Source organism: Mchenga conophoros, linkage group LG13 (assembly GCF_057382185.1).
Source record: "Mchenga conophoros isolate Kocher_MC1m ecotype Shallow Benthic linkage group LG13, M_conophoros_male_GT1.1, whole genome shotgun sequence".
Lineage (NCBI taxonomy): Eukaryota > Metazoa > Chordata > Actinopteri > Cichliformes > Cichlidae > Mchenga > Mchenga conophoros.
The window spans coordinates 13,278,868-13,291,481 of NC_140538.1; the positions used below are offsets into that span (position 1 = coordinate 13,278,868).

The 12,614-nt window shown below is 42.6% G+C and overlaps 1 protein-coding gene across 1 annotated transcript; it reads left to right on the forward strand.

The window, feature by feature from the left end:
- Window positions 1–1,186: 1,186 nt before the first annotated feature.
- klf5a (Kruppel like factor 5a) lies at window positions 1,187–9,996 on the forward strand. The gene is made up of 4 exons (XM_085296564.1): window positions 1,187–1,642; window positions 2,723–3,848; window positions 5,031–5,090; window positions 7,716–9,996. The coding sequence occupies exons 1-4, from the start codon at window positions 1,478–1,480 to the stop codon at window positions 7,892–7,894; spliced, it is 1,530 nt and encodes a 509-aa protein (XP_085152690.1). The 5' UTR covers window positions 1,187–1,477; the 3' UTR covers window positions 7,895–9,996.
- The last annotated feature ends 2,618 nt before the right edge of the window (window positions 9,997–12,614 follow it).

Here is a 12,614-nt window from a genome sequence, read left to right on the forward strand (position 1 = left end):
GTAGTGATCATTGATAATGCAACAGAAACAGCTGGATTAATCGTGAAGTGTATGATTTTTGCTCATATTCAGCTAAATGCAGCTGTTGATTGGAAGCTGCTACACAGCACAGATGTTGAGGGAGCCAAAGCATGTTGCACAAGGCCCAGGTGATTCTGAATAAAGTGTAAAGAAATAGGATATTCAGTAGTGGCCGTGTAAATCTTCTAATCTCACCCTGATTGAGCATCAAGTTTTGAAGGCGAAAGGCAGAAAGACTCAAGAGCAAACCATAATTGATGGCAGCTGCAGTGAAGCATTTGCTTTACTGCATTTGGTTAAATCCATGGATTTCAGACTGTCATTGTTTTGGCAAAGGTTTCTTAACAAAGTACTACAACTGAACATTATAATTATTCCTCTATTTGTCCAATTACACTTGGGTAGATAAAGATGGCTCATATATTTTTTGCGTTCAGCCCTCTGGATTACAGATGAGCCTGGGCTTCACCTGATTCTTGATTGTTTAACTTCAAATCTACTGAGGTGGAAGCAAAAGGCAAAAATATAAACGTTGTGTTCAATTCAATTTTATTTATATAGCGCCAAATCGCAACAACAGTCGCATCAAGGCGCTTTATATTGTAATCTATTATTGTTATTGTAATTGTTTGGTAATTTACTAATTTGGAGTCAAAAAAAAAACCCCACAATATTTTAATAATAGTTTGATGACAACACAAATATTTCCTGTAACAGATGGTCTCATTTTACTCAAGTACAGTTTTAAAATACTTTCAAGTATTTCCATCGAATTCCACTTTATTCTTCTGCTCTGTCCAATAGTTTCCTTGATTCCTTACTAGACTAACCATTAATGCAACATCGAAACAGTTTATAGATTATAGACACAGCATTACACAAGAGTCCACACCTGTAACCACACCTGTACCTGCTGTAACTATATTAAGTAACACGCGTGTGTCATATGCAGTCATGTGCATCATACCCACTATTTGACCAATTTCGCGGTGCCTTTCCACGTTTTATCTGTTTTTATCATCTCAAAACACTTTACAAAAACTCTGTCGGTTAACGTGGCTGCGATGAGTTTAACTTTCACCACTTTAATGCGGTTTGACCGGTCTCGTGGACTTTTTTACGGCGCTGTTGTCGGTGTGTATGGATGGCAAACGTAGGGCGGTGGCCGGTGAATGAATGATCAAAGCGTTTTTAAAGGTTTGGTGGGCGGTGCGCGGTCTGTATTTACACTGGGGCCGCTCCGCCCTGCGAACGCCAGATAGAAAACTGTCTGTGGGCCGGAGCAGAGGGATGAAACAAGTGGAAGGAGATGTAGCCGACAGGCACACATTAATTACTCTAACGCACGCACTACACCTCGTCGGCTCCACTCGTTTCTCTGTACGCTGTAGCATCCTCCGCTTTGCATAATAACACACGGCAAGCGATCGTTTTTGCGGCGCTGCGTCGGAGCTTCATGGCCGCAACACTCACGATGAGCGGCGGCGTGCAGGAGGATCCCTTCTACCCGCTGCAGAAGGCGACTCTGCCCGCTGGGTTCCCCTTGGAGGACTCGGCGTTGTTCGGCTTGGATTGCAAGATCACCGAAGCAGACAAGGCTGGACAAAATGATTACGCACAGGTAAACCGGTTGGAAATCAAACCGACTTTATACATTAGTGATGCATTTCACTGAATGGGCGTGGCAGTCTGGCTTTAAATCCAGCTTGTTTTTCTGTTTGCTTGTTTATTTGTTTATTTATTTGAGTCTAAATTTCAGTCGTCCCCCTCTGCGCGATCGTAACCGTCACTTTATTCAGCTCTATTTTCGGTAATAAGCGACCAGCTGGACGCGTAGTCGAGCACCTCCGCCTGCAAAACGCATTCACCGCATGTTTTCTATGCCAGCCAGCCAGTTGGTCACCAGTTGTTGGTCTCTCCTTGGCGTCCCTTCTCACCATCATACCACGCTGACAGCAACTGACTCCAGCTTCGGACAGAAACGTCCCGGCAACTCTGTCCCCAGTTAGAAAGAAACTTGTGCAACATAGCAGGGAGATCTATAACAGCTGGTAGGATCAGGACCCTCAAATAGCAGCCCATCCCCAGACTACTACTGCTGCTGCTGTTTCTGCTGCTGCTGCTGCAGGGAGACATGGGTGTTTCCCTATTCCCTTTCATGATACTGTTTCATCCTCTGGTGCTCTGCTTCTTTAACTTTTATACCGATTAGATCCCCCCAGAGCCACAGGAGCTGGACCAAAAAGAGCAGTACGAATGAAGCATTTTTTTATGCCAAGTTGTTCACCTGTGGTGTGCAGTTTGACCGGCGATTGGCTGCTCTGTTATGCTTGTAATAGCTGCACATGTTCAAATAAGAGGCGTTAGATCAGGTTCTTTATTGACATAACATCGTTTAATCCTCAAATGTGGGCCTCACCACCGTCAGGTTTCTGAGTTCAGCCTTGCAGGCCGCGAGGGAATGTGGCAACTGCCTTTTGATGACTACTTGATAAATGCTTTAGCAGTGACTGTCCTATCAAACCTTTTGTCTTCTCATAATAGTGGTTCAGAATAGAAGCACTGAGAAGGACTTAGTGAAGTCAGGCTTTGGTACTTTTCATTCAACAGAAAGTTTATTTTTATGTTAACTGCTTGTTTTTTGTTTGTTTTTTTTCTTAAATTTTTCTTTTTAATGTGTGTTTTCCCTTTTAATCCTCAGGCAAAGTGTGAGATGGACAGATATCTCTCCCCTCAGCCTCTTCCACTTCCAAACCCTGCAGACAACCAGCAGAAGTCACTCAGAGACAGCTCGTCAGCAGTGGATCAGTTCTTCACTGACGCTGGGGCTCCCTATACCCTCAACATGAATCTTTATCTCCCTGACGTCGGCTACCTGAGGATGGGCTTGTGCCAGCAGGTGCGGTCCCCTCAACACCAGAACCACCCGAGTCTCACTCACATTAAAACAGAATCTCCCTCCTCGTGTTTTTCCTCTAACCTGCAGCCCCACTGCCCCGGCACTACGCCCACAAGTAGCTGCAGCACATCCGGCCACGGCCCTGGCAGTATGGCCATGGAAAACTCCGCCACAAACATGACATTAACTGGGTTACCAGAATTCACCAGTGTTTTCAATCAGCTGGGAGGCAGCCGCGGTGGTGATTCACTGCCAGAAGTGTATGTCAAACAGGAAATGTCACCACAGTTTGAGCAGCACGCTCTCCACCACCACCATGACAACAGCGGCTCGCTGTTTCAGCTCCTAAACTCTGGCTTGGATCATCGCCATAGCAATGGGATGGAGGCTCAGCATCATCATCACCATCAGCAGCAGCAACCGATCCAACACACTACCACGATGCACACACCTTTTCATGATTTGCCAGTAGCTACTTCTGCTTCTCAACAAGAGCAAACTGTCAAGCCTGCCTACCGCTGTCTAGGTGGTGGGGTATACACACATCCTCATTCTCAGGCACATCCCCAATTCCTCCAGCAGCAGGTGCCCTACCTGCCACCCTCTCCGCCAAACTCAGAGCCCGGCAGCCCTGACAGGCAGAAGGAGCTGCTCCACAACATGTCACCACCTCCGTCGTATGCTGCCACCATTGCCTCCAAGCTTGCAGGTAGCACACCCGGACTTGGACCTGGCCCGGGACCAGGTGGCTTAGCTCTGCCCCACCCTACAGGCCCCACACCAGTCCCAGGCCCAGCCACAGTCCTTCCTCAAGCCCACACGACAACACCAACCCCAAATCCACCACAGAACGCAGTGGCTGTCCGCTACAACCGAAGGAACAACCCCGACTTAGAGAAGCGACGGATCCACCACTGTGATTACCCAGGTTAGAAGAACGACACACACACACACCACTGAATGTGCACTGTGAATGTAATCACCGTTGTGTGTTTAGTTTATCACTGCATTGTAGTGAATGTTTCTGTTCATGTTTTGAATGATTTGCCTATGCCTTTGGGTCGTGGAGGCAGAGTACACTCTGTCCTGCCAGCCAGACTGTTACTACCTTTCAGTCAACTATCTGGTTCAAACACTGCTTTGCATATATTAGCACACCTCAAATGACTGTGGCACTTTCAGCTATGAGCTCTCAAACAGTGTGGTGGCTTTAGAGTAATCACTGGTATGATTGTGGAATGAACCTGTTTTTGTGTGTGTGAGAGAGAGTGCACGTTTTTGTATGCAGGGGCTGTGTTAATTAAAAAGATGTTCTCCTTGAATCATTTGATCTTTTTTCCCACACATATCTTCATACTGTTACACTTGAGATTGCATGCTGAGATTAAAGTATTTATTTTCTTTAGCTGGCGCACAGACACATACACACACACACACATACAGACTGTATGATATGTAGCTACTTGTAGGACATGTAATGTCAGCTAGCCTGTGGCGGCATGTAAAATAGGCTTAAGCAGAGCCTACCGCAGCACGTTAGCACACGTCTTACTTCTTAAAAAGCCAGATGAAGCAGATCCATCATATTCACAGAGCCACACTTCATCCAAGTGTATGTATATTAGTCACACTGTTGCAGCTGCTCACAGTTTAATCATAGCAATACACGAAATTCTATCGTTTCCTAACTTAAAGTCATAAGATATCTGACGAATATCTTTCTAAATCGTTCAAAATCCTTAATGACCTTTCTGACATTGTAGAAACAAACTGTAGCGTGCGCAGAAGGAGAAAACAGAGGTTTTCAGGTCGCATTGTTGGTGATTCGAGGCTTGTAATCAAATGCCTTTTAATACCAAATGAGGCTATGAGGGCTGCTTTTAACAGAGCCTGTTTTGTTCATTTTGGAAAGCAGCAGATGAGATGGAGCAGGATTTGAGGCTCTACGAAACACACTTTACTATATTTGATTCCAAAACGGCTTCTGTTCTTCATTAGTTTGGATTTTTTGAATTCCACAGCTCAGTTTATGGGGTAAATGCATATTTGCCACGTGTGAATTACTTGGATTAAGCCGTCTGTTTGTGTTTATCTCCATGTCTGTCGTCAGGCTGCAAGAAGGTCTACACCAAGTCGTCCCATTTGAAAGCACACCTCAGGACTCACACTGGTAAGAGATTCCTCTAATTAATGCAGCTTTTTAAAAAGACCCATCAAAAAAAATGACGCTGACCACAGGACTCGTATTTCAGTATCTGCACTGGCACTATGTTGCTAGGCAGAGTGTTGTGTTCTTGGCATGTGTGTGTAAATGTATCCTAGCCCATTCCCCATCCTCTGCCCAATATACTATTCCATCAAAACAGGTGGAAGTGACACACTTCTGCCAGGGGATGACTCTCAGACTATGTGGTCAGTGCTAAACGTGTGGTGCCATGTTTTTTTGAATCCCATCGCCCGTTCAGGAATTGTTCAAATGCTTTAATGCACTTTTCCACTTTGATTCCGTTCTCTCTGCATTTCATTTTATTCCCTTTCTTCCTGTCAGGTTTAGATTTGAGCTTGGATTTGGACAAGCAAAGTCAATAAACAAATGCTTAGGTGTTGGGCCCCACCTCACTCCAGCTAACAAAACAAAGCTTCTGTTGATATCTACACATTCCTCGCTCATCTGGATACACACACAAAAGCCAGAATGTGTCCTAATTATGGATCTAAACTACTTGTTCGGAACATCGTTGCGGGTGCGCGTGCTTTGCATTTTCGTATCAGGAACATGACGCGACAATTATATATGGCGTCACTCATGCTGCAGGCTGATTGTGGTGATTGCACTTATTACAGACCGCAAGATGAGAACTAGACACGTAAATGTTATCTAGCAGCAACTACATGTCCTTTATGCCTCTGTCGGCCTCGCTTAGTTATTTTCTCCCCCCCCCTTTTTTTCCCCCTCTCCAATCCTGTTCTCCTCTGTTTTTGTGCTCTCATACTTTCATCTTCAACCCTGCCCTCCTCCTTTACTTCTATCTTCGTCTATAACTCGTTCTCCGTCTCTTATTTAGCTGCTCGAATGCACACTTATGTACTCGTACACACACGTGCACACCCACACACGGACACTTCCACACACACCTGTCAGTAATCTCTATGAGATGATTCCTAATGCGTTTGGGTCCCACTGGGAGTTCCCACTCTAATCTCCATCAACATCCATTACCCTGATTGTTAGTGTGTCTGTGTGTGTGCATGTGTGGGTGGGTGTATTGTGAGAAATATCCTCTTTCTGTATTGGAAATCATTTCTGATTTTTTCCCCCTTAAACAGCGCCTTCTCATGGTCTCTCTTCCTTGTGTTCGGTTTAAGGTGTGTGTCTTTAAGTTTGGTGACACTGTGGTTCTAACAGGTTTACTCTGGGTTTTTTTTTTTTAAAAAAGCAATGCTGCAGAGCTTGATGTGCTTGTTTGAAGAGTTGGTCACCTAAATGACAAAAGGGGGGAAAAAAATTCTTGGATGTCCCCAGCGGCGTTTATCATGCGGAAATAGTTCTGTTTTTATTTGTCCAGATTATAAAACAAGCCATCTCTGTGATTTATGCTGCCACTTCAGTTTAATGGGATTATGTTTATAGTGCAAAGAGCTTTGAAAAATGATTCTCAAATAGTTGTTTTTTCCACTATCATTATTATTATTATTAACTTTAGCCTTGGTGGCCTGAATAAGCCACAGAAAAGGCTCAAAACATTTTCACTGTTTTCTCATTACAATGGAATGGGGGGTATTTAGAGTAATGGGGACACTGATTCTGGACTCTGTTTTTGATATGTAAATAGAGGTTAAAAGCGATGAGGAGTGGAAGAAGGAAAACAACCACACAGCTTGATTTATTCCATTTGATTTTGCACCACAGTGGCTCATATTCATGAATCTTAAAAAGCCAAAAAATGTGTTTGCTGAAATGAGATGCTATTCCACTTAACCTTCAAAATCTGGATGAAAGGGTACAAAAAGAAGGAAAAGGGAGGAATATAGCTCAGCAAAAATCAAGTTCCTTCCAATCCTTTCATATTTTTTAAGCATCCACTGTTATCAGACACACGCTAAATACAAAGAAGCAGTAGACGCGTCAACATGTACAAGTTATAATTCTAAGTTTTTCTGTTCTGGTCTTTTGCATGTACTGTAGTTACTGTAGGTTTGTCAGGTTGAATTTAAGTTGCAGAAAAATGAATTATACTTGCATACTAAATATTTAGCAAGTGCTTTACATTTAGTAGACCTGAGTATACACTGGTCAACTTGTGGGCCTAAGACAAAACTCTCCCAGAGGGACAACGAGCAGAGCAGACTGGTTTTTCAGAAAGTGCCTGAAGCTGCAGGTGAATTTTGCTGGAATGACTGACAGAAAGACATATGTGCTGCAGTCATTAAAGAAAAATACCTGGAGGGAAAAGTTGACAATACAGACCAGGCACTGTGGGAAAATTATGAAGCACTGGTTGCTGCATTGGCGTGTGAATGCTTGATGAATGCTTTTGAGTGACCGTGTTATGACTGTATATCTAGTTAGACAACTGGCGTTTTCAGTGAAACCTGTTTTCCCAGTTCCTCCACCCAACTGTATGAATCGCTTTAGTTAGAGAATTGGCTTGTGTCACAATAATTGTTGTTCTTAGTACCTGAATATTGACAGTCCTGCTCTGGTTCGTATCGTGTGATCAAGCGATAGCTCAGAATAGATCACCAGACGGCACGGCGGTTTGCACTCACTCAAACTCTTTCTCCTGTCCTGCAGGCGAGAAGCCGTACAGGTGTACGTGGGACAGCTGCGACTGGCGTTTTGCTCGTTCGGATGAGCTGACGCGTCACTACAGGAAACACACGGGCGCCAAACCCTTCCAGTGTGGCGTCTGCTCACGCTCCTTCTCCCGATCGGATCACCTTGCCCTGCACATGAAGAGACACCAGAACTAGCAACGTTTTGCACACATGCTCAAAAATACAAGCACTATCTTGACAAAACATAAAGCATTCACTCCGTGTCCCGCAGCTACACGAGCTGCCTGATGCAGAGTGACTTTCAGTGACATCACAGCTCTTCCTGGTGCTGCTGTCGTGGGCTAAAACACTTCGATAGCCTAACAAACATGTTGCTCTTAACGCCAAGTGGAACAATTTGGAGGTTTTAAAGTAGGAAGATGGTGGCCAGATGATCTTCTGGTCCCTTAACCACCAGATACACATATTATAGATGTGTTTGGGCAAATGAAAAGATGAGATGGGGTGTGACTGGAATGAATTAAAACAGCATCTTTTTTGTCTTTATTGTAACATAGAACTGGCTTAATTTTCTTTTATAAAAGAGAAGCTTTTGTTTGCAAAACTAGTCAAGCCAAATCTTTGTTTACTCATTGATTTGTTAGTTTCTCTCTAGAACTGGAATGTCCAGGTTTTTATTCTTTACCAAATCCTTAGATTTGCACTAGAATTGGTAATCTAAGCCTCAGCCTTTTTGGCCCAAGTATCTCATTCACCACTGGAACGATCATTATCACTACTGGACTACATCTCTGTGTGCACCACACAAATCATTGCTGTTCAGATATTAAAAATTTAAGGCATTTGTACTCTGGAGAGAGGGAAGAGAGAGCAGGGAAAAAGTGAGAGTGTGGGGGTGGAGATGGAGATGGAGAGAAAGACCGAGAGGGAGAAATTTTTGATTTTAGAGAGAGGAGATTGGAAGATGATTGAGAAACAGAGTAAGGTGGATGGATGCTAAAGAGCAGCAATTAGATGATGAATTATTCAGGTCGTCTTTTGATGGATTTCCATCCAGAGAAATGTAAGCAGAACCCATAGACGTGTTCTAGGACTCATTCAGTTAATACAGAATCGACAGTATTTGATGCACAAACTTGAATGTGCACTGAAGTGTCTTCAAAATGCAGCATGCTATTAGTGTAGATCAGTCTCACCCAGCGTTTTACTTCTGTTAATTGTTTTAACCAAAGCATCATGTTCAACACATCGCCAACACCTTATTAAGTGCCTCTTTCTCTCATTTATGTGTTTTTGTTCTCTAGTAGCAGAGCTGTGATGAGTGTAGTCAATCGTTTTAAAAACATGGTGCTTTTTAAGAAAAGAAAAACTAAATCTGTTAAATCTCTAGGTTTAGCTTTGAAAAGGTAAATCTCTTGAATTATAAGGTAGCCACCCTTGTGGTAATGTAACAACACAGCTCTGGCCACTTCGCGGACATCCTGGGATGCTCTGGCTCTACGGAGCTATCTTGGCTCTAACTACTCCTGGACACGTTTTGTTAAAGGACGGGTTCACTTTGTTTTTTTGTTTTTTAAAATTTATTATTAACTTGTTGAAACTTTGGTTCAGCTTCTAAAGTTGAAGATTAGTTTGCCCCCCCCCCCCACAGAATATTGAATTTGCCCAATTGCTTGCATTGAAATCGCTCCCCAAACGGATCTCGTCAATCACCAACTCTTTTAATGTACATATGGATATGGAGTATTGTTTAAAACAAAAAAAGCATAACAAAAAAGTGTGAACCTATCCTTTAATGTACGCCTGAATGTCCATTTGATGGGGAGATTTAGCCTGCACTTATAACTGTATTTGTTCATTCACTGCAGGTAGCATATCGATAATATAGCACTGTAATGTATAATGGTAAATCTGACTATTTATTTGATTGTGTAGAAGCAGGGGTTGTATCTGATCAACCGTCTTTTTTCCCCCAGCAAAAATGCCTTAATGTAAATATATGCACTGTAAATACATTTTTTTGTTTGTTTTCCTCTTTTGTTATTTTTTGTAAACAACAGGGCAAACAGAGGAAAAATGCCCCGCATCCAAAAATATTTGAGCCTTTTTTCTTTGTTTTTTTCTTCTTGTCAAACCTATTTTGATGCCATTGTTTTATATATTGTCCTTCCAGCAACTTATTTTATAGATGCTTTTTTTTTTTTTTTCTTCCATGGTTAAACGTTCCAAAGACAAAAGTTGTTTTTCTTCAACTGAGTGAAGCTGATGCTAATAAAGTCAACTGACACTTTTACAGATGTGCTTGTTGTGCTGAAGTTAATGGGAATATTTCTTCTTTCTTCTTGCTAACAACATGCTGCAGTGGTGGAGTTGGTAATCTGTCTGTGAACTTCGTATAAAATCAAATCCGTTGCAGTACAAATAGAAAGTCAGGTACCTTTGGAACAATAAACATGCCTGACCAAACAAGACAAACAAGACATAACCGCGCTTAATCTTTTATAATCTTAACAACATTTCTGTGGAAGTGCTGATCCTTTGTTTCTTGGCTTTTCTGCGGTAGGGCCAGCATACTTAAAAAGTAAAAATAGAAGGAGATAAGAAGGGAAGATGTGGAAGAAAGGCAAAGCACTTTTGTCCAGGACCTGCAAGTAACCTGAGGAACCCTTGCTGATCAACAAACAATAGTCCTTTGATATCCCAGCAAGAGACAATGGACAAGAAAATAAATCTGACCACCACTCAAGGACCGTAGGGGAATCCCACTGTACTGAAATGGATGTTCAAACACGCATACACACCATATGTTCTTGGTTTAAGTCATAAATGTGACCCAGGGTCTCTGTTGTAATCTACCTCAGATGTCAAAAAGTGGGAGGTGGAGGGGAGAGAGTGAAAGAAGTGAAATGCAGAACAATCTAAACAAAAGAATCTCTGGGGGAACCCAATCAACCACTTCCGTCCTCCTACATCTTGTCTCCTTCTCCTCCTCCGCTCTTCCTATTTAATTTCATTTTCTGTCTCTTTGTCTTTCCATGCACCGTATCCCCCTCTCCTCCCCGGTGGAATGTATTGTATGAAAGTCCAGGGGCGCTGCTCCACAGGTCAGAGTGGAGGCTGTTCTCATAACCTGCTCCACTCCTAATCTTTCCCCCCTTTTTAATCATGTACCTCTCCTCTCTCTAGCCCGCTCTGCTCTGTAGTTTCCTCCACCTGAAACTCATGAATTTGAGTCAGTCTTGATTTCTATCTCTTACTTAGGGTTCAAATTAATAGACTTTATCCCAATAAAAACTTACAGGTGTTTTATGGGTCTGAAAATATTAAAAAATTAGGTCGAGTGCTGCGACACCACCAGCAGCAGACACACACACACACATGCTAAACGGTGATGACTGAGTGGGAGCTACCGGTTCATGTTTTGGATCAACTAAATTAATATCACACATCTGGAAGAAGACTCCTGCCGGCTCCACCCTCTGCTGTGCTGCGTTGGTGTGATTCCCAGTTTCCCTTTGTGCATGTGTAAAAGTGTGCGTGTGTGTACGCTGGTATAATGTTTCCAGTGCTCCTCTCTTGGAACAGACCACCCACCCAGAAGACCAATAGAATGACCACAGGGAGCCCAGCTAGACACAAACATCTACGCACACACACACACATATGCAGCTCCCTCCAAAATCAACCCTTCCCAATATTCTCAGAATAGAACACGTTGTTATCAAAGATTGAAGAGATACCGCAACAACTGACACGCTGACACAAAGCTAAAGATAATATCAGAAATTGAGGAGGTTTTCATATCACGACGTTACGTTCATTTTTAAAAATGTTGCCTGAGGTGAACCGCTCAGCAGTTAGAAAATATTAGAAGGCTGAAATCAGATACCAGAGCCTCATCATGCCTGCTGATAGATGGTTCTCTATATGACAACCGCCACAGGGGACTTCGTGGGCCGTGCAGCCGAGCACTGTAGGCCAAAGAAATTCCAAAAGTACCAGAACACTCCTCAATCTACAGGTGCATCCTGAGTCAAGACCCAAATTGCTCCTGGTAGTTTAGATGACACTTTGTGTGACAATCAGTGTTTATCTCTGTGTCACTATTATAGCTTTAGCATTTAAGTTAAGCCAAGATTGGCCTCAAGTAAAGAGGAATTATTAACTGGGGAAAATGACATTTTCTCTGGCCGTTCCCCTGAATTTTTGGTTTTGGTAGTTTTTGCATGAACTTGATAAGCAAACAGCACTTATGGTTGAAATATACCAACAGGACAAGGCCTCAAAGGTGTCTTTGTGTCTAAATCTGATTTTACTCAAAATAAATACAATTGCATACTGATCAGTCATTACAACTGCTTTTGGTTGATAACTTTGGTTACTACCTACTGGGATTAAAAACAAAAAATGTAATAAAAAATGGCAATGGGTTAATGTTTGAATTGAAATGAGATTATGCTTTTTGAGATTTCTTATGTGCAAGACAGTTCCCAATCTTGCACATAATGAAGTGATCATTCAGTTGCACAGAAATTCAAGTTTGAGTCATGGGCTTAAAGCACATACAGTCACAGCAAGGCAATGAAGAGTGAAGAAATTTTCAATATGGGGGAGGACAAAATTCACAGCGAAGATATGAACCTTATCTGAGGCTTCAGACATTTTTGGACTAAATGTTCTCATTGTTATTTTTTCAGACAGTGCTCTCTGGAAACACATTATAGCAAATGAGAAAGGACTGGACCTCTATGTTGCAACCTTTCACATATCTTGAGGGAGTTTCAGGGATTCAGTTTCTTCTAATGCTGAGTGACAATTGCGTCCCTAGTTTAAAAAAAATAAAATAGCCGCAACTGGGTGACAAGCATGGATGAAAAATTCACAAACTGCTACTCGCAACTGAGAGCAAATGGTG

Coding starts and splice junctions, on each gene's coding strand:
- klf5a (XM_085296564.1), top strand. CDS start 1,478: ATGGCCGCAACACTCACGATGAGCGGCGGCGTGCAGGAGGATCCCTTC. Junction 1,643..2,722: donor GACAAAATGATTACGCACAG/GTAAACCGGTTG, acceptor TTTAATCCTCAG/GCAAAGTGTGAGATGGACAG. Junction 3,849..5,030: donor CCACCACTGTGATTACCCAG/GTTAGAAGAACG, acceptor GTCTGTCGTCAG/GCTGCAAGAAGGTCTACACC.